The 22609-nt window shown below is 32.2% G+C and overlaps 4 protein-coding genes across 7 annotated transcripts; 2 read left to right on the top strand and 2 right to left on the bottom strand.

Annotated features, from left to right (window-relative positions):
- Positions 1–735: 735 nt before the first annotated feature.
- LOC107026459 lies at positions 736–4843 on the top strand. Of its 2 annotated transcripts, none has more exons than XM_027918630.1 (7): positions 736–1093; positions 1360–1428; positions 1545–1712; positions 1832–2002; positions 2182–2391; positions 3206–3282; positions 3708–4843. In XM_027918630.1, exons 1-7 carry the CDS (start codon positions 1009–1011, stop codon positions 4371–4373), a joined length of 1446 nt encoding a protein of 481 aa, XP_027774431.1. In that variant the 5' UTR covers positions 736–1008; the 3' UTR covers positions 4374–4843. The 2 variants fall into 2 exon arrangements, with proteins under 2 accessions (XP_027774431.1, XP_015082917.1); XM_015227431.2 differs by having other exon boundaries at positions 737–1093; positions 3714–4843.
- Positions 4844–6099: 1256 nt separating this feature from the next.
- LOC107024511 (ubiquitin domain-containing protein 2-like) lies at positions 6100–8978 on the top strand. The gene is made up of 4 exons (XM_015225500.2): positions 6100–6281; positions 6377–6502; positions 7465–7584; positions 8626–8978. The coding sequence occupies exons 1-4, from the start codon at positions 6245–6247 to the stop codon at positions 8688–8690; spliced, it is 348 nt and encodes a 115-aa protein (XP_015080986.1). The 5' UTR covers positions 6100–6244; the 3' UTR covers positions 8691–8978.
- On the bottom strand, positions 8955–13190 carry LOC107024510 (gamma-glutamyl hydrolase 1-like). Of its 2 annotated transcripts, XM_027918665.1 has the most exons (11): positions 13075–13190; positions 12627–12766; positions 11515–11601; positions 11234–11323; positions 10486–10580; positions 10330–10390; positions 10085–10174; positions 9823–9885; positions 9599–9687; positions 9317–9409; positions 8955–9226 (listed from the first exon to the last, which is right to left on the bottom strand). In XM_027918665.1, the coding sequence occupies exons 2-11, from the start codon at positions 12735–12737 to the stop codon at positions 9172–9174; spliced, it is 834 nt and encodes a 277-aa protein (XP_027774466.1). In that variant the 5' UTR covers positions 12738–12766; positions 13075–13190; the 3' UTR covers positions 8955–9171. The 2 variants fall into 2 exon arrangements, with proteins under 2 accessions (XP_027774466.1, XP_015080985.1); XM_015225499.2 differs by lacking the exons at positions 12627–12766; positions 13075–13190 and adding an exon at positions 11995–12614.
- Positions 12791–17829, bottom strand: LOC107024264 (gamma-glutamyl hydrolase 2-like). Of its 2 annotated transcripts, XM_027918664.1 has the most exons (10): positions 17023–17823; positions 16603–16689; positions 15804–15988; positions 15665–15703; positions 15119–15179; positions 14237–14326; positions 14060–14122; positions 13807–13895; positions 13363–13455; positions 12791–13274 (listed from the first exon to the last, which is right to left on the bottom strand). In XM_027918664.1, exons 1-10 carry the CDS (start codon positions 17317–17319, stop codon positions 13217–13219), a joined length of 1062 nt encoding a protein of 353 aa, XP_027774465.1. In that variant the 5' UTR covers positions 17320–17823; the 3' UTR covers positions 12791–13216. The 2 variants fall into 2 exon arrangements, with proteins under 2 accessions (XP_027774465.1, XP_015080696.1); XM_015225210.2 differs by lacking the exon at positions 15665–15703 and having other exon boundaries at positions 17023–17829.
- Between the last annotated feature and the right edge of the window lie 4780 nt (positions 17830–22609).

The following is a 22609-nucleotide window of genomic DNA, read 5'->3' as shown; positions in this document are numbered from 1 at the left end:
ATTTAACTGCCCAGTTCTCTTTTACCTTTCTATCTTTCTCGCTTTATACAAATACAGATTATACAAAATACAATGTATAATTTATGTTTGTATAAAGCAAGAGAGAGAGAGAGAGAGCGATAATTGATATACAAACATTTTATTTCGATTCAATTGTATACAAATTCAAATTTTATACAAATATACAAACACATAAAATTGAATTGAGAGGCTATGAACGATTTATAAAAACGAGAGTCTGCCAACAATTTATATAAATGGCCTGACAACGAATTTATACAAACGGGAGGCTGACAACAATTTATACAAATGAACTGCCAGCGAAATTATATAAATCTGAAAAGGAGCCAGCGAATTATACATTTGTTTCTTTTGTATATATGTATAGCGAAAATAGTCATATCATATTTAATATAGAGTGTAATTATGTAAATTATAATTATATCATACAAATATAAATTATGTGTTTGTTATATATTAAAGTTGTTAGTCAGGCGCGTGTATCTACAACTTCTACCTACGCAACTAGCATAAATATTTTCCAATATTATTATTCCATTTTCATAAATAAAAGTACTTTCTTTTTTAGTGAAAAAAAAAACCTTTACCACCGATTCTTTTCCATTATTCTCGATAAATGCACTTTCTTAAAAAAGTAAAATTAAAAAAGTGGAATTTTTAAAGCCACTAAAACTAAATTAAAGTAAATAAAATAAAATAAAAATTAGCCTCATTCGTCATAATTCCCCCAAAAAATTGTTCAAAACCTTCAAAGTACTACTTACAACTGAAACAGTACTGAACTTAGCTTAAGCTTTTTTTATTTTTATTTTTTTTTCGCTTAGCAGAATCAATGTGATTTTTTTTTTCATCTGTAACTTACAGCATTTTGCTTTACTTTCTTCTGCATTTTCAGAGATCCATAAAAAATAAAAAAAAAATAATTCACTGTTTATTCTGATTTTTGTGCTCTTTTTGGGATTTTTTTTGTACTGGGGAGAAATAGCTATGAGGAATTCCTTTTTATTTTTCAGTTTGATAGCTTTTTTTATTGCTTATCTTCAATTTCAGGTTCATGCTGCTGCTCCTGCTGGTAAGATACAATTTTCTGATTTTTTTTTTTTTTTGTTGTTGATGTTGATTGGGATAAATTCTGTATGATATAGGTATGGTTTAATTTTTAATTTTCATAAAAATTGAGGTAGGGGAAGGGGAGATGGGTGAGGGGATTAGGGAAATCGAATCTTCACGAACAAGGTGAAAGTTCAGTTAGTCAATCAACTGAGCTGTTAATATTTGTTCGGGTTTTTTCGATTGATTTTGTGAATTTGACTGATTTTTTGTTGTTGTGCAACTCAGGGCCATTGATTAAGCACTTGAATTCTATACTCAAATGGTCTAGGTCTACCTCTAAAACTCCTCAATCAGGTTAACTTTTTTTTTTTTTTTGGTTTTGCATTTGACATTGGAGATTTGGATTTGAGCAGAAGTGAGTGAATACTAGCATTGGAAATTGAGTTTGTTGTGTGTTTATGTTGTTACAGATGGAAATTTTCTTCAATTCGAAGAAGGTTACTTAGTTGAGACTGTTGTAGAAGGAAATGAACTTGGTGTTGTGCCGTATAAAATCCGTGTCTCAGAGGATGGTGAACTCTTTGCTGTTGATGCTATTAATAGCAAAATCGTTCGAATTACTCCCCCGTTATCTCAATGTAAGCTTTTTTGGGGTTGGAAAATGGTTGAGAATCGTCTTGTCTTGTGGATGAATGGAGATACGTGGTTTACTTTTGATTTATGTGTCTTTTGCTTATTAAGATTGCTGACTTTGCAGATAGTAGAGCAAGATTAGTTGCTGGTTCATTTCAAGGTCACACTGGCCATGTGGACGGGAAGCCAAGTGATGCCCGTTTCAAAAATCCAAAAGGAGCTACCATGGACGACAAAGGAAACATTTATGTTGCTGATACCTCAAATCTGGCTATTAGGAAGATTGGAGAAGCAGGTGCTTGTTATGCTTGACATCTCGCCTTTGTTTTGAGACATATGACATTCTAATTAATCTTCATTGGGTTACTTTTATGTCTCATGAAAGAATTAGGGTGAAGGTACTGTTGGAAGTAAAAGGAAAATGATTGAAAGATCTTTCTATCAAGTAAAGGTCTTCGTCTTTCTTATTTTCAGGTGTGACAACAATTGCTGGAGGAAAGTCTAATGTTCCGGGATACAGGGATGGGCCAAGTGAAGATGCACAATTTTCAAGCGACTTCGATGTTATATATGTCCGTCCAACTTGTTCGTTACTCGTTGTTGATCGAGGAAATGCTGCTCTTCGGCAAATTTCTCTCAGTCAGGAGGATTGTGACTACCAATACAGCTCAGTGTCAACCATAGGTTTGAATCCTTTAAGAGTAGCTGACTTATTTAATTTTCAATTACCATCAATAGTATCTTTGATAGATATCTGAATTCTGATATGAACAATGCTTTAGCTCTATCATTCTCTGACTAGGTATATCCATGTACTGACTTTGAAATCAGTTGGGTACGTGGTGTGCTTACCATTTTCTCTTTCAGCAATGAAATGTATTCAGACTCTGACGTGTGGAGTTGTAGTTTATAGTGATGATGAGATCTCATTTTGGCTAGCATTTCTTGACTTAATGTTAAGAATTTAGCAGAGTGAATTGAAGTTCAACTTGGTATGAGAAAATCAGTGATGATGTAATGTTTCTTCTTGAGTAAAGACAAGTTTTGGGCTCTTTTATTCTGTTTAAGTTACATATTGAGTTGAGTTTGTTACTGAAATCCGAGAACTTAGACCCATGTTCGGGATTGGAAGGCCCTCGGGGATTTCTCAGCTGTCAACAAAAAATCTGATCTATTAGTCTACTTGCACTTGTTTGTGTCCAACTATTCCCCTCTATAAGCATATCTTGCTAGATCCAAGTAAAAACGTATTAACACCTAGTACTCACTCTCAGATGAAGATGTGAAAATGACTTAGAAAGAAGAGAAAACATAGCTAGTCTCACACCCAAATTCGGAACTGCCAATTAATGAATGGATATACAGATTACTATATTATGTTGTTCTGTTTGTGTGATTTTAGATGCTTAACACTAGTTGCTTCAGCCTGGCAATGTATGGAATTGCACTAAGATGGATCGCTTTGGTTCTCTCTAATGTCATCTTATACTTGTTGCAGATGTTCTCATGGTTATTGGTGCTATTATAATAGGATACGCTGCATGCATGCTCCAGCAAGGATTTGGCTCCAAGACGGTAGGTGATTCTGATCATGGTCTTCTTTCTTTCATTACGTGATTATTTTTCTAGCATCCATCTCTGAGTCCAGTTCTTATTGATTTCCATGTTCTTGCCTACCAATGAAACGTTGGAACACCCTCGAAGATCAACTAAATCTCTATTATTTTTTAAATTAAATGGATGATTTACATTTGAGGAATATCAGTGATTGTCTAAAAATTATGTCAGTTCGGTCTATATCTTGGCAAATAAATAGTAGTTCCGCGACACATTTCTTCTAGTACCCCATTTGTCAGGACATATACTTATGAGTTGTTTATCCTTGAGGAATTGCATACAAGATTTATATGGCCTCAAAAGTCATATTGTTAAAATTTTCATGCTTTATATGAAAAGACAGGCATGAGCTTGGTATCATGATATTTGCTAATCGTGTATAGTTGCAGCAAGTACGTATGGAAGTGGAGCAAGAGGAACCTTCTTTATTAAAGGAGAAGCCGACCCCTGTTGTTGAAACTGTGAAAGATGAACAAGAAGCAGGTTGGCCATCATTTGGACAGCTACTCTGGGATTTGGCCAAGCTTGCAATAGAGGGTCTGGGTTCCCTTTTTGGCTATGCCGTTCCTCTGCGGTATAGACCCAAGAGCTTCATTAGACCCGGACTAACTCCATTGAAAGATTCACTGATCATGCCTGAAGATGAAGTTGAGCCCCCATTAGTTCAAAAGCAGAGGGCTCCACTACCCGCTTCCGAGATAAGACATGTCCCAGCTGTCGGTGATAAAGTAGTATCCGAGGGCAAGCCCACCAAGATTAGATCGAGTAGCTCAAAAGACCCTAACTTGTCAACGAAGCACAGGTCTTCCAGACGACATGAGTATGCAGAATACTATGGAGCATCAGGCGAGGTTCCTTCATACGTGCACGTGAGGTCTAAAAGTCAGAAGGAAAGAACCAAGCATCGGCGACATGATTCAAGTGTTGGAGCAGCAGGAGTAGAGACAAAACCTGCTGATCAACCGAAAGCAGTAAACTATGAGGATCCAAAGTTTGCCCATTACAGCATGAGAAACAAGTATGGAGACTCTTTCCCCCGGTACGCATGACTCTAGTCTCACTAATGACTTTTAAGTTTTATAAGCAGGGAGGATCAAACCTTTTTGTCATGTAAGTTGTAACTCTAATATTAATGGAAGCAAGTCAATCAAGTCATATGTGCTGTATTGAGTAATTTCACAGATTTTCCTTTACTCTTTTCTGGAGGAAGGAAAAAAATCTTAAAGTAGTGGCGTACGTCTTGCCGGGGAGTGAAAGTAATAGGAAAAGGATGAGACATTCATGTGATATCTGAGGTTTGAAAGATGACAGCCGTGATATTCTTGATGATCAAAACAGTTTTGTTTCTAACTTGTGGAGAATCCTCATTCCTATCTCCTTAATGAAGCCAGCAGGCGAAACGACGATCAACTCACAAGAAAGTGTAGTAGTATTATTTATTTACATAAAGACTTTTGTGTATGTTGTATGAACTTATCTCAGTATTTTCAATAGAATTCTGTCTCATCATTTATATGTATTTTGTAGTTGTATAAATGATGTGAGTTTTTTTTTCTTGCAAAAAGTGAGAGATTTGTTGAAAGTTGGACTGAAATGAAAATTAAAAGCAAGGACAGTTTTAACGTGATAATCACTACTAAAAATTAGTGAAAAGTTGAACTCTTACCAGTCAACATCCAGTATGATAGTTTTATCACTTCCTCAATATGATGGATGACAAGTCTATTTGTGGATCACTAAAACAACTACAATCTTCGTCCTAACAATAGTAATATACTATATTAAAATAGTTGTTCAAAATACTTATCAAGTTTAGAAAATCAAGAGATAATTTATTTTTTGCGTCTATTTTATCTTTGCTATTGAATATTTATCATTTAATACATTTCTCAAAGTATTAAATGTACTAAAGTTAAAAGGATAAATAGTGGAGTAATATTACCTTAGGGAGTAGGGGTGGCAAACGGTTGAATTGGGTTGGATTTGCATGGGTTGAATATAGTTTGAAAAAAAAAATAGTTTGGATTACAATCCATCCAAATATAATATGAGCAAATATGGTTTGGACAAAATGGTTCTAACCTATTTAAATAAATTTGTTTAAAAAACATATATGTACCCCTCCGCACATACCCCCACCTTTCACCAACCTATTATTTATTGTTTTTTAAGATATGTGTCAAGTCAATAATTGACAACTATTATTGGACAGAGAGAGTAATATTTGTTTTGGTATTTCTCATAGGTACCTATTTTGAAATCTGACTAATTCGTGTTAGCCATAAGAAGTTCCATTTTGGGACAAACCGCTCCTTAATGAAAAACTTTGAATTTGAGACCTCTAATTATAAATGATTGACTACTTACCAATTACCACTCTAGCACTATAACCTTTAAGATAGAATATACACAGAGTTATCCCAACCTGATTACCTCGTGAAAATAGAAATACTGATTTTCAAAGGACCTTCGACTAAATCATAGAATATCTATGTGTAGACTAATTTTCTTTTTAAAATGCACAAAATGGGATGTTTTACATCAAACCAAAAACTTCAAACCTTAACTTTTAAAAATTAAAGTGAAAATGTATAAGAGATATAAAAGTGATAACAAGTTCCATCTTTTCTTTTTTATGTTGATCACATTTTTAATTATCTTCCATGGTGAAAAATTAATATGTAGTGGCATAAAACGGTGTAGTCACGAGAAAACAATTCAAAGCCAACTACCAATATAACTTTCCTCTTTAATATTATTATCCATAGTTATTGTAATTAGTATTTCAACCTCATTATTTTCTTACATCTCATTTGCCATTCTAAGGAATATTTTAACTCAATATTTTTTGAGAAAGTTATATGCCACTATGATTTATGTGTGTAACTATAGGGAATTTGTGTGCTAAAAAAGGATCACTATGGGTTCTTGTGGATCATCTCATGTCAAGCCCAACAGTTAGTATTTTTTTTTTAAAAAAAAAATTATTGATTCAACTTACTTGTTATTAGTTTGTGAAATTATAGTTTTGTTTTAAATAATTTGAATTTAGGGATAGGGAAAAAGATAATAAGAAAGCCAAAACCATGGAAGCATCCACAACCAATAACAAGAAGTCAATTGATGCAACTGAGGGAAGAGTTTTGGGACACTGCTCCACACTATGGTGGCAAGAAAGGTACAAATAATTCTCTAATCATCTCATTAGAAAAATTTAATTAAGTTGTGTTCGAGAGGGCACACTTTTATTTACGTATGTTATTTGATTGATTGTATCCTCAATAAACGATATCGCTCATGTGTAGATTTGATTAATTTTCCCATGAATCAAGCAGGAAATTCTTTTCATGGTGTATCGACGATGAAACTTATATTCTAATGCTCTATGAAGCATAGATCATGAAATGATATAAAGTATAATAGGGACATATGCAACTATATATAACAATATGTTCATCTGAATCTAGAACTTTCGACACGAAAGATAGATTTATGTGTAATAATTCATTAAAATTATAACAGAAAAATAGGTTTGAATCCATATAGTTATATAAGTATAATAGGTTTGATGCAAAATTAATCTTTGGATCGAATATAATCATGGAAAAATTTCTCAAAACATAAATCTTATTTTATCATAATTTTTACAATTCTCTACCATTTAAAAAAAATTTAAAAAAATTCTCTTTCGGATATATCACTTCCCTCTGGCTAATACATCTCTGTCACTCTCGGATACATTCCTAGCCTCTCGGATATATCCATCTCCTATATATTCGGTTCCTATGCTCTCTCTCGTACATTCTTCTCCTCTCAAATACATCACTCCCCTATGTATCCATATGTCCTATCCCCTTTCTGATGCATCCCTCCCTTCTCAAATTTTTTCCTCGGCTATGTATCCAAAATCCATAAATTTTAAAGGACTTATAATGTGTTAAAGAATAGAGAAACACTACTTGATTTAGGTAAATTATACAATAATCATCACAAACCTCCACTCCCATCCCCACCCCCTAACACCTAAAAACATAAAAGTTTTTCTTTTATTGACTATACGTGATGATCATACAATTCAACATGATATGAAAGCAGATAAGACACGAGTTTATAGACTTTTGTTTATTAACTTTATAACAGAAATCTGGGATGCGCTTCGGGGCGCTGCAGAAGCAGATCTAGAACTAGCTCAAGCAATTGTGGACAGTGCTGGAATTATTGCCCAAAACACTAACATGACCATCTGCTACGATGAATCAGGTAATTATAAAAAAATGTTTTTCGCCTTAAAATTACATTATTTAGTAAGTTTAAAATTTTATTTTTATTGATATATATTATTTGTTTCAAATCGTTTTTACTTGAATCAAAAGTCTATCGAAAACAATATTTCTATCTTTTCAGTAGAGGTCAGGTCTGTATTAGAGCTGTCAATATGGGCTAGTCCACCTTATCCGGGCTAATCCATACAGGGCTTCGACATTTTACGGGCCAGGCCGGGCTAGCCCATTTTTGGTGTGCTGCAGAAAATGGCCGGCCCAACCCACAAGTATGTGAGTTACAGGCTTGTCGGGTCAGCCCACTTTATTTAAAAATTATATTATATTTTGAATTAAAATTATATTAAATTATAAATTATAATTTAAAAATATTATCATATATATCGACAAAACAATATTACATAATGTTAATGTTACTATTTTTTAATCAAATCCACAAATAAATTTATCTTTGTAATATTTATTAAGTTTTTCTTCAAGTAAAAGTATAAATATCTAAATAAAAATATTAATCTAATTGTTTTGAGTTTGTACTCTCTTTAATTATAAATTTTAATATTATAATATTTTTTAATAATTTTTATTGGCCCACGGGCCGACCCTACCGATATTTTTCAAGCCCTACAAATCAACAGACTTATTCAGGCCGGGCTAAAAAGCTTTTTTCTCAAATGGATTTCAAAAATCGTAGTCCAACCCTATTAAATCCCGGGCTAGGCCAGGCCGGCCCAACAAGCCTAGCCCATATTGACGGCTCTAGTCTGTATACACATTAATTAATCATTACCCTACTCATTCTTATTTTTGTGATTTCATTGAGTATGTTATTATTGTATATATATATATATATGCTATTTGGTGACTCTTTTTATTTTTAATGTGCATTTATTTTTTTATATTCTAACACACCTCCGGAAGTGAGCCATAAATAAAAATTGAACATATTTATTTTTGATCACGCATAATATAGTGATAAAAATATGTTATTTTACTAACAGAAATTAAACATGATTTGTTGCAGGTACCAAATATGAACTACCAAAGTACGTTTTGAGTGAGCCAACAAATATGATAAGATTTGGTTGACAACATTACAAGAATAAAATAGAAAGTCACTTTGGTGGATATGTCGTTTCTAACACATAACACCTTTTTTTTTTTCAAATTTTTAAAAAGTGGCGAAGCTATAATTTTAAAATTTTTCATTTATCGTCCCAATATTTGCTAGGAATATTCACAAGGTAAAGTCTGCGTATACACTAGTCTTTACAAATCTTACTTGTTGAATTACACTTGATCTCGAAATAGTTATTGTTGATTTGCTAGATATATTAGGAGTTGAGACTGGAATAATTGTGAGAAATTGGATGTCAATTCCAAACTTTTTGTTATGTGCATTTCATTCTATTAGTACATATAAACTAGTTTTTTTTTCCAAAATGAAACTGCAGATTGCTTGAAGCATGAATAAGTTCAATTACAACTCGAAATATCTCTTCAATTACCTAATCATACCATCGCGGTTATTCTAATACTCTTACTTAGGTCATATGCATTTCCTCTGCATCTAAACAGAGTTCACAGCAGGACTGTTGAAAACGTAAACCTCATCGTAACCTTTCCTGCAAGACAAAAAACATAAATACATCAAATTACTGAAAAAAATTGAGGTGATTGCTTATTAGAAATGTAAAAAATGCAGAATTACTTACCCGATCTTTCCAGTATAAGTTGGTTTGTAATTGTAGATGAGATTGTCAAGTACTTTTTGAGCTTCTGGTTTGTTAGAAGACTTTCTTGCTTCACTGCATTAATACATTAGAAGTGAAGGATTTCAACCATGAATACAATCGTTGATTGAATGAAAACACTAACAATATCTGTAATTGTTAAACTAGAGTCTTCGTGAGTTTTACAACTCCAGTTATCACTGGTTTCAGTTTTGGCTTTAGGTCACCCATTCTGTTGAGTCGCCTCTGTACCATATGATTTACCTGACAAAATAGTTGGCAACAAGTTGAGTCACTTGAACTGCATCTTCAGAATGTGGGATTGCTGATGATCCCCATTCGAAAGCACTTTTCTGCGGTAATGAGAAATCAAATATTGAGTCGGCTATATGAATCCTCACGGGAAATGTCTTAAAGTGAGGATATTATATTAACCTTCTTAACAACTTTACTTGTACTAATAGAATAAGAAGAAATCATCATTGTACCTCTGGGTGCCACTGTAAAGCAGTTATGGGATAGTTCTCTGCTTTAAGAGTAGAGACATAGACCTGATTCATTTGATTAAGAAAATTAGATCATTCATCGTAACAACAACATATCCAGTATAATCTCACAAAGTGGGATCTGACGGAGGGTAGAGTGTACACAGACTTACTCCTACCTCAGATGTAGAGAGACTGTTTCCGATAAACTCTCAGTACTTCGGTATGTATAAAACAATTGGAGTAAGAAAATAGACTAATGTACCTTGTTGCGTGTGTCTGTGCTAGTAGTCAACATAATGAAAAAGCTAGATAGATCATCATTTGCTTGAAATTTTTCTGGTGATAAACCATACTGTTGCATGAGGGGAACAAAAGTAAATCAAAATATTTAATTTCCTGTTATCTGTGCTGGTGAGAGGTAGCACGTGCAAGCTAACCCGAACACCAGAATTATCAAAACAAAATTGAGTGCTAAAGATGTACAAACATAATTTTTAAAGGACTCACCTTATGACTTTGTAGCACAAGACATTCTTTACTCAACTTCTTTATTAATGTAGGTGGGAACCTGCATAAAACATATTAATTTGTAATTAAAAATTGGTCATTGATATTAGTCTTGTAATTAGTTGGTGATTAATTACCAGTGATGATCATTAATACCTCCCAAATATTGTATCTTCAATATTTACAGTTTCCACAAAATGAAGTTTGGTTGCCTGATTTGATACACTGAATTTCTCAAGAATGTTGTTGTCCTGTTACAAAGGAAAAAAAAAATGGAAACAGTAAAATATAAGAACTACTGAGCAGTCCGGTGAACTAAAGCTTCCGTTATGGAGAGGTCCAGGGAAAGCTCAGACAGAAGTGAACCCAAAATTTGAATACTTTGAGTGCACCAAATATGATCTCTAAGCTAAATTTAAAATAAAAATAATGAATTTAGCGCTCTAACTAGAGTAGAACTCCGAGTAGTTCGTCTGCCTTGTACCAGCAGCACAGGAACACTCCTATGCTTCTCATGGATGCACTTTAAATGATATCCTAGTTTCTATCTAGATATACATATATACACATAATTTTTACCGAAATTAACGGGTGCACGTGTACCCCACTAGTAAAGGTGGGTCCGCCTCTGGGCCCGGACCACAAGGGTCTATTATACACAACCTTTTACATGTCAATAACTTTACCAGTTACTAAGGCTCCAGTTCTGTATAAACTATTGAATACTTAAAGAAGTCCTAATAAAAAGATGTAACAATCTGTTACTTATTATGTTTGAAAAAGTTTATATAGTGACCCAATGTACACCATAGTAAGGAACAATGATTAGTATTTTTACATATATATTAACTCAAGAATATTCTTAACAAAATTTCTGATATCGCTACGTGTATTCATCAATAACCTTGGATACGATCATCATCAAAAGCTCAAATCCATGGTTGATGGCAAGGAGAGGGAAATGTTCTCCGGCATCATTCTTCTCCAAAACTTTCTGCAAGTATCACCAAATGATAATATATTTCAAAAAATTAAAACCAGACAAATATTATATATTACGAGCATTTAGTTGATAACATAGTAAATGATAGTAACTCATTTGTATATGTTTATAACACGTTATATTACAGTGATCATGTAAAACATCGTATATTGTTAATGTATATAACTTAAGTTCGTAGTTACCCCAAAAATTGCTTTGATAGTCTCAAGATAGTGCCCTTTCTTAGCCCACCCTCCTGGGAAGATCACTCCATTTACAAGATTAAGTTTCTGGAAATAAAATCCATGTTAGCAAGTAATAAAGATTGTTTAAAAAACTTACTTATATATGTATTTACACCAAATCAATATGTATTTTGTTATGAGTAAGTAATAAATGTGATAACCACAAAAAAAAAAACAACAAGAAATTAGCGACTAACAAAATTTCATAGCTAAACAACAAAAATTCCATGCTAATTCTAGTTAGATAAGGATTAGCGATGGATTATATGAACAATCCAATTAGCTAGGAGCTATTTCGCAACGGATATTGATAAATTTCACAGCTAGTTTCATATTTTCTAGACGATTAAAAAATTCAATCATACAAAAGATATACTATGTTGTAAAAGGTTTTAAATAAGAATTCAAATTTAAATGGAGGCAAATAAAGTGGCATACTTGATTGAGAAGTTGAGGTGAATCATCAAAAAGAAGTGGAATGACCCTAGCACCCCCTGATTCAACTAACTTCACATACGAAGCAGCAATGTAGGACACTCCGGTCGAATTATTTATTCGACCGGAGTCTCCGTCACCGGGATGACTGATAATCCCGATGACTGGCCGGTAATTAAGGTTATGGTCAGGCAAAGGACAGCCGGCGGGGACAAACAGCTCCGCCGACTCAATGGTGGTAACCACCAGGAAGAGAGAGAGGGTGAGAAGGGAAATGAGGAAGTAGTTAGACATTTTTTTTTAAAAAAAATATAGATGATGAAAGTGTGTAGTGATTGGGGTGCTCTTGTTGAGCTTTTATAGAAGAACTACTACTCATGTTACATAATATTTTTTTATTAGTCTGTTTCAAAGAGAATCACATAGACCTTCTCATTTTACTTTTAATAATGATATGTCATATTTTAGACCTTCTCATTTTACTTTTAATAATGATATGTCATATTTAATATTACCGAGTCTCAAACATTTTATAGCCACATGGATGTTAAGAATTGTTTATTAGATTTGTGCATAATCAGATAAACTCATTCTAAAATTGATTATCAAAATTAGTTATCATTTATCCCTCATACCAAACGAGTTTTAGAGTCGTGCGTGGTAGCAGTTGGAGGGAGGTACTTGTAATAATTGAAAGTGATCATATGCCCATACAAAGGAAGCTGCACTCGTACTCCACACTTCATGATGGCTCATGCTACTAGTTACCTGTCATCTAGGCTTTTACTCGCATTAGATGTTTACGTCAAAATAAATCTTTTTTTTCATACATTAAGGACCATTTCACATACACACAAGACTAAAATAGTCCAAACCTTATACAACATAAGGACTATTATGGTCATTTTCTCTGTTTAATTTCATGCATAATATCTAAAATAACTTCGGGAAGACACTCTATTTATGTTTAAAAAATTCACTTAATATACATAATCTCCATTGAGCTAAAAGGCTAGTGGTCCAGAACGGATAAACTTAAAATCATGGATCCACCTCTAACAAATATGATACAACTAGTTTTACCTCCCTCCCCCTTTGGTTGTGAGGACTGTATCCGGAGATTGAATGCCAGTTGCAACGCGGTTTACATCACACACTAACTTCATATGCATTGTAATTAGATTGTGCAGTTGTTATTGCTCAAGTACACTGTTGTTTTTTTTCTCTATAGAGAGCTCGAGGAAGAATGTGGAATGAAGAGATACACTTCGTCATAACCCTTCCTACAGAACAAGAAACAAAACAGAAGAACTAAGTTTCCGAAAATCAATGCCTAATTTTCAACCAACCTGAAATTGCTGTGTGACTTACCCTGCCTTCCCACCATAAGTGAGATTGTAATTGTATATGAGACTATCGAGCACTTCTCGCGCCACTGGCTTGTTTGAAGATTTTCTAGCTTCACTGCAATTTAAAATAAAGGAATAGAACACAAAACTAGAAGCATAACAGTGATCACAATATGCAGAAGTAAAACAACAATTCTTGAAAAGCATGCTCGAGGAATAAGAATTCAACTCAATTATTTCACTTTCTACTTGTGAAATTATATTGTTATATCCAAAACAAAATGTAGCCTGCAAATCTGAACTCTGAAGTATAAATGAATCTAGTGCCAAAACGGAATCACTCAATCTGAAATTACCTATTACAAAAGCATCAGTTTTATTAACATTTTTTATCTGTCAGCTCTATTCGATATTTCATTTTGCACCTTTGATCTCCTCCTTGGACGGAAAAGCAAAAAGAGTATACCTTATAAAATAGTTGGCAACATGTGTAGTGACTTGAATTGCATCTTCAGAATGTGGAATCCTTGATGAACCCCATTCGAAACCATTTTTCTATATGCAACAAAAATATTTAAATTAGTCATGTGCTAGCATTAAGATGAGCTATTCTGTCCAAGGATAACAGTCGTATCTCACATTGTTATATCTAACAACTACTAAAACACTGCATGTTCAAGACAGAAATGTAAATCCTAAGTCGTAAGCCAAAGATATACCTCTGGATGCCATTGGAAAGCAGCTATAGGATAGCGTTGTGCTTGAATAGTAGAGACATAGACCTGAATTAATCCAAACAGTGTAGTTCAAACTAGAGTCTCGACTAGATTTCATACCAATTGGAAACATCGGCAGAAATATCCCAATGAAGAAAGGTGGTTAAATTCAACATATACCTTGTTGTTTTCATCCGTACTAGTAGTCAATACCCTGAAAAAGCTACTCAAATCTTTATTCGCTTGAAATCTTTCGGGTGATATACCAAACTGTTGCATTAATAAAGAAACATGCAATTAGCATATTTAACGTGCTAGTAAGGCTGAAAGCAAACACAAATAAGATGAGACTGAAAGACAAGTGCAGTATCAAGCCTGCTTAAAAGTATTATTGTACTCCCTCTGTTCACTTTTAGTTGTCCACTATTCCAAAGATCAATTTTCTTTACTTGTCACTTTTAATATATCAAGAAAAGACAATTATTGTTTCCATGTTTTACCCTTAACATTAGTTACTTATTCCCTAATTCGTTTTTCAAGACCTAATTCTAAGATCAATTAATAGGGGTAGTGTGGTAAATAGTCATATCAATAATTGTTTTCTTAATGGGAGTGCCAAGTTCAAACGTGATACGTTAAAGTGAAAGGAGGGAGTATAAGATTAACATGAATCATTCATCTGAAGGAGTTGTCTCTCCTGTATTACATGTTTGCAGGGACATACTACGGACTGATCTCTAGTTGACGGTTTATGAACAATGCAATATTCATGGATAAATATGAACACCTTGTCGAAACAAGCTGAAACAGAACTGTGGGCAGTAACTCAGAGACCACACTCGAATGTTGGACGATGAAAATTTAAAACTCAAAACTGATATACAGCCTTACTAGATGTAGTATCCTAAAAGATTTAGGACATTCTACAAGAGTTACCAATGAGCAACTTCAATCTCCACCGGACAAAAGAAAACGTGTTGTAAACCTTGTAATGATCACAATTAAGCTAGAAAACAGTAGTGTTACACAAGGACAAGAAAAAATCAATTTTTTGAAACTTACATGATGATTTTGCATCACAAGGCAATCTATACTCATCTTCTTTAGCAACACGGGGGGAAATCTGCAGAGGAGTTGATAGCAAGTTGTATATCAGCAAATAAGAATTATCACTGAAATCTGACCGATTGACAATCTATTAGTGCTCATTCAATATAGAGTTGAGCATGCTATCAGGTCAAATGCTCAATAGGCTTTTTAAAGTATGGGAAGGCAATGTATAATGGACAATCCTTCTCCGCTATGCCATCATCATTAGGAAAATACAGCTCATTTTACACATAGCAAGGGCAAGAGAATAAAGTGATGCTTCTTGCAAATCACATAAAAGGCCAGGCTTTGTTCTTGAGTATTCCAAATAATATTAGGCTCTCCATTCATGTGCTTCTTATGATTTCTTGAACGGAGAGATCCATAATTACCAACTATGATACAGGAAAAATATCACGGGAGCCTTACAATTTTCTAAGCAAATCAGGCTAGCCTATTTACTGTTGTCCTATCAAAGTACACTTAAATTTACCATTATGAACAATCATTTATAGTTACCTTTTAAGAACCTTCTTATAAGGTAATCTGGTATTTTTCCTAAGTGAAATAAAAATGGAGAAGTGAGAGGAAAGGAGAAAATTGAAAGGGATGGAACAAAAAGAAGGTGAATACATAAACGAGCAGAATAAGCATATACCTTCCAAATACTGTTCCTTCAATATTTACATTTTCCACAAACTGTACTGTAGATGCTTGGCTAGCTGCACTAAATTCCTCAAGAATATTGTTGTCATTGGTGATGATCATCGTTAAAAGTTCATACCCCAAGCAGATTGCAAGTAAAGGAAAGTGTTCACCAGCATTGTTCTTCTCCAGAATTTTCTGCAAGTATCACGTTAGCATTTAAAATTCTCACAACAATTTTCATCAATAAACATCTTAGCTATGTTGTTTCAGCTTACCAAGGACATGACACAGTTTCATCTTACCAAGGACATGACACAGTATCATCTTACCAAGGACATGACATTAGATAGGAGGTTGTGGAGGACACGAATTAGAGTAGAAGGTTAGAAGGTAGAACTTCGTTGTCGTGTTATCCATCTATACTAGCAGCTGTTGTATTGCTCCTATAGTTTCTTGTCCTTCGATTTTTGTAAACTATCTGTTGTTTCTTGAACTTCGACTACCATATTATTTTGTCTTAGTTATTGTTTTGTTACTATCTGTTTTGTTTTTTTTACTATATGCTATTTCTTGTGTTTTTATCACTTCATTTTCTAGACTGTTTTGGACTATTTTTCCCCTATCGAAAACATCATCTCTACCTCTGAGGTAGCGGAAAGGCTTGGGTACACTCTTCCCTATCAGACTCGCACTGGGTATGTTGTTATTTGTTGTAAACATCTTTGCTATCCTTTAAAAGATGATTACCTAGATGGTGCAATTTAAAGTGAAAAAAGAGTTATATAGGTGTAAGCAAAGTAGATAATCACCTGGAAAAATCCTTTAATAACGTCAAAATATAGACCATCTTTGGCCCAACCTCCAGTGAAGATAATGCCATTTACTAGATTAAGCTTCTGCAAAAACAAATTCAATAAACAAATGTCAAACAATCCATGCTATAATACCTTTGTGACTATTGAAGCTCTCTGAGTACTGACTGACTGATTCAATTAGCTAGCATTTGGCCATAGATTTACTTGAAACTTGAAAAACTGAGTAAATTTCACGAACAAACAATGTTTCCGACTATTAAAAAAAAATCTACTCAAAATCTATGGTCAACGGAGCTTAAATTCGAGATATACAATAATCATACTCTCAGCATAATTTGCACCACAAAAATTACAAAGAATAAAAAATCCTTTCAACTGCCAAATTTGTTAATCAAAATATTGATTTTTACATACTTGATTGAGAACTTGGGGTGGCTCAGTGTATATAAGGGGAATGACTCTAGCACCAGCCATTTCAGCAAATTTAACATAGGAAGCTGCAATATAAGAGACATTAGTGGCGTTGCTGAGTCGGCCGGTGGCGCCATCGCCGGGATGACTCACAATTCCGATGATCGGCCGGTAATTAAGTGCAGGGTCCGGCGCAGGACAACTCGACGGGAGAGTTAGGTAGGAATTAAAGAGTTGAGTTACTGCAGTAGTAATCCCACATAAAAGAAGGAGAAATGAAATCAAAAGGTAGTTTCCCATATTATTTTTGAAAATTCATTTTTCATGTAACTTATATCTGAGTACTGAACTGAACCAAGTAAAGATCGAATTGCACATTAAAATATTAAGTAAGGATACAGTTGATGATATTACTATCTTTTAATTTAAACGGTATATTTTGAGTTTTGAATATAAAAATAATTTTTAATAGGATCATATTTGACTCGGAACAAAATTAAACTAATACTAACATTGACCCTAAGATGAAAAATCAAAAATTGATGTATCCCATTGCAAATACTAAATTTACACCAAATAAGTGTGAGAATAATTCACTTCTACATTAGTAACTCTCGAACTACAACTTAAGACATACATAACATAATAAAACGGATTGTGAGACTGCTCTATTATTAATCAAAATCTCAAATTCAAGCCTAAATATAAAGAATTTCATGTTTAAAATATAACTCGATTCTATCCTGCACCGATCTGAATTTTTTATTTTATAAAAGAAAACACATGAACAACATTCTAAAAATAATAGTCTAACTGAAATAAACACCAGCAACATAGAATAATATTATCTTATTGCAAACAATTTTTAGATATTTTGGGAGGCTAGAACTTCCCAAAAAAGAGGATAGAGATTGAAGCGAAGGCCCAAGGTTGAAGCCCATGAAGGAAGTCCATTAAAGGGATGAATAAAACTTAGTTTTCCAGGAGTGAGTCGAAATAAATTTGATTTCTAAACGTATTTGATGATAAAGATATTTATATTTTATTGACATAATTCATAAATATGTCTTTTAATTTAATTTTGAATCACATTTATATCTTTTGACTTTGGGTGTGCATAAGTAGACACTTAAATTTATATAAAATTCAACAAACAAATACATATGTCCTACATGTCATTTTTTGTCCTACGTGGTGTTCTACGTGTATTTTGCCATGCAGGACTCATGTATTTATTTATTTAAAAATTGGATAGTTAAAGTGTCTGTTTGTACATTATGAAAGTTAGAGCTAAAAATTATAATTTGAAGCCAAATTTAGAATTTAATATATATATTATACCTATTTTATTTTTACGAAATAATCTTGTACACATTTACTTGAAAAATATTATTTTATCATAAAAATTTGAAAGATGAATTTCAAGTTTAGAAAACTCTCTTTTTTGCAACTCACTTTTATTGAATTATTAAATTATACATTTCCTTTTATTTTATAATTTTGCATCGTCAAATTTAAATTTTATGATACGGCATGTGCTTTTACATCAGGTATGGACAAGTGTGCCTTAAAATTAAATAAACATTGAAGTTATTGAATTTAGTAGGTATGTTTGGAAAGACCTACTAGCAAACATATATATTCATTCCGTTCGATTTTACTTATCCATGATATGCTTCCCATTTTCATTAAATAATAATAAATAAAATGCATATCATAATATTTACATTAATTTGTGTATAATCGTAATAATGTGAAAAATAATTATTGAGGAGTGAGTAGTTAATATTAAGGTAAAACACAACTAAAAAACGAATTGAATTTTTAAAAAAAACTAAAATATATATAAATAAAAATAAGTAATTGTTTGCAAAAAATTTTAAAGTGACAGAAAATAAATTACAATCACAAAAAATATAAAGAAACATAATTTTATTCATCAAGATTACAAGAACAATTTTGTTCCTCCTTGATTCTTCACTCATAAGATTTATCCACCATTAGTGACGTATTTCTCGAACTGGAATGATTTAAATTTGACCTCTATATGAATATTTCGTCAATTTGCAGCATATTCGAGATCTTGATCTCTATATGAATTTTTCAAGACGTGTTATAAGAGAATTTAGTGTCATTTATATATATAGGTATAAACTAGGATTTAGGGTTGAATAGCATATAAGAATTCTAGTTTAATCTGAACACACCTTCTAGAATTCCAATTCGAATTGAATATATCTTATAGAGTCTCACAAAATTTCAATGTTTACGATAACTATTTGAGCGTTTTAGAAGAAAAATGGTGACTCTTTTAGCTCCGAACTCGATTATGGAGAGTAACTTTGTATGCATTGGAGTCAGTGCCTTACCAGTTGGTGGTACCACCTTGTTTGAATGGGAAGTTTTCTGTCAGCCAGTTGCTGAAGGGACATTGTCATTCAATTTACTAATCCTATCATCTGGTCCTAAAAAAATTTGTGTATACTTGAAATGACTCTATTTACAATTTTTTTTTATGTGTTATTTTGACAAAGCAAACTAATTAAAGTTTTATATATAGGGGCTTATTTAGCATAATATATAATGCGAATTTTCCTGAACTCAGTACTTTTTACGCGAATTTTGTGTTTAAATTTATTAAATTGTAAGAAGACGATTTTGGAACCAATTAGTAGAGTATATTGTTGAATAAAGTGTATTTTTCTATGTTTTGAAACAAATGTTGTCATGTTTCATAATTAAGCAAAAACACCTTCTAGTTAGTACCAAATTTACCCATGAAAATGTGAATTATTCAACTCGTGTGAAATTTATCCATGAAAATTGATTTTACGTTTTCTTTTTTATATTCGGTGTTCGATATTCATATTGAATTTGAGCACAACTAATCCAAATTCACACATTACATGATCCATTTCTATAGACAACACCCCGAACAAGATTTTTTTTTGGCTCCAAATATACAACCCCAACAAATTGCCTCTTTACAACATTCATTGATGTGTATATCAACCCTCTCTTGAGTATACACATGTGATGTTTAGTTTGAACTTCGAAATGCACTTTTTGAATTACCTTTTTTTCACTTTCATTTACCATTTTGATGAAAAAAATAGTATATGATTGATTGAATATGGTAGTGGAGAACATGACTAGGTGAGAAATGAAGAAAAGATAATAGTGTATGATTGAATTGTGAGAGTGCAAGAACCCTACACAAAGGGTGATGATAAATGATCAAACAAAAAGTAATGAATGATTGAAAGGGAAAGTGGAGACCACTAAGGTGTTATGAATGGACATAAAGACATTGATGGGGTTTGCTTTGCCTTTTACACTTTGACCAATTGCCTTTTTCCATCTTATGAAATTTTTCATGTGTGGATTTATAAATTTAGTTTATTCAAAAAATAATAATATGTGATACAAAATGTATTATAATTATTTATCTTTCTATTTTAACTAAGAAAGGAAGATTTCATTCCAATTCTATTTCCATTGCTTTACTATTTGATAGTGTCATTATTCAAGTTGTTTATATGGCAATACAAATCATTGTTGCAAATTGCAATCATGAGCCTATATTAGCATAAAATGAGACTATAAGAGTGTGTTTCAACAAATTTATAGCTTTTGACTTACCATAAATTATAACAAATTTATAGCTTTTGACTTACCATAAATTATAAATCGAGAATTTTAATTTGTATTCTCTCTGTCTAGTTTTATTAGTTATATTACGTTTTTCGAAAATTAATTTGATTAATTTTTAAAGTTAAATTAGTTTATATTAATTTGATATAAATAAAAAAATTAAATATTCAAAAACTAAATGAAAAGTGCTATAAATTGCAATTTTTTTGCACATCGGTATGATGAGAAAATATATCTTAAAATGTTAGTCAAGATTTTTATAGTTTAACTCTACAAATAAAAACTATGACAATTAATTGTGAACGAAAAGAGTAATATTTAGCTTATTTTTATTGTTTTAATTTAAAATAAGTGTTTCAAATTAATTATTTTATTTTATCTAACCCATATGCTTAGCTAAATTCTTATGTGATCAAATAATTATTGCTTCTTGCCCTTCAAATAAATTTTTGAATTCTAAATTGTGAAATTAAATTAATATATATTAAGTAAAAAAAAAGAAATACAACAAAATTAGAATTATTGGGTTGTGTGGAAAGTAATATGCTCCACCCAACAAATATGACTTTGTGATACTATGTTTTATTTGATGTTGGCTCAAGCTTTTTCGTCTTGGCATTTTCTTGATGTGTATGATTACATTGGGCTGTATTATCATCATTTAGTGTGTAATATCAGTGGATCAGCAAACTTAATTTTCAAAACAAAAGCAAATTAAATTGCTTTGCCTTGTTGGTGGCAGGCAGATCATCTGCAATGACAGCCTGCTTCTCTTTATTCTGTTGCTCATAAATTCATTGGCGTAATCAAAATATAAAATTTAAAAATTTAAAATTTTAATTTTTTAAAAAACTCAGTGAATTGAATCAAAATTATTTGGTTCAGTCAAATTAGTAACCAACTCAATGGCTTCACCCTAACCCCAATAATATGTGACAGCTAGCCTCACTAAATTTGTAATAAAATGAAAAATTTAACGAAGAATATATAAAATTAAATATAATTATTATTTAGCCTTATACATTACAATATTTTTCAGACAAAGAGCGTACGCCGAATCATCCTTCGATTAATGTGGCTTTGCCTATGCCGGCCCCCTACACTCCTCCTTGGTCCAACATCATAGCAGAGCTCTATGGCCCCAATTTTTAGTCTTACAGCTAACTAGAATGTTGGTTTTTATATTATTCTTCTTAGTGTCAAAAATCATAAATATCACTTAAAACAATTCAAAATGAAAATAAGTATATTACTATAACTAGAAGTTTATTTTTATGTCAAACAAATTCAACTATTTATATATATATATATACGCGATAAACATAAATAAATATCATATTAAATTTTCCTTAACAAAGGAAGTATAGTACTTATTTTTTTTTTCTATTTTATATTCGATATTCCAAATTTATATTGAAGTTCTGATTATATTATTATATTGTGATTAAAGATAGAAATAATCTTTTAATCTGGTACCACTACTAAGTTTTATTAGAAGAGCACACAATTTGTGTCTTTCTTGTATTTGCTTTGTCTTTGGTACAACTATATTTATTTATTTATTTTGATGAGAAAAAAGGGGAAATAATATTTTGTATTTTGTTGACTATTGATGTGTATGTATATGATATGGTACTCTTATCACAAGGAGATCACGTGAAAGTTGCAGAATTCATCGACTCCTCTCGCGTGCTGTGTGACCCCAACCTTGTTAGGGGCCACTTACCATGGCTAAAAATTGTTAGAAAATCTTTTATTATTATCATTATTATTATTATTATTATTATTATTATTTTATTGTTGATGGCTAAACTCACCTAGCACGTGCGCCGAACTCTGTCACGTGTGAAATATTCTCCCTTTCTTTTAATTTCATTTTCCATTTTTTATATTCATAAGAAGATATTTTCCTCATATATATATATATATATCATCA

This window comes from Solanum pennellii, chromosome 7, assembly GCF_001406875.1.
Source record: "Solanum pennellii chromosome 7, SPENNV200".
NCBI lineage: Eukaryota > Viridiplantae > Streptophyta > Magnoliopsida > Solanales > Solanaceae > Solanum > Solanum pennellii.
This window is presented reverse-complemented; position numbering and strand designations above follow the sequence as displayed.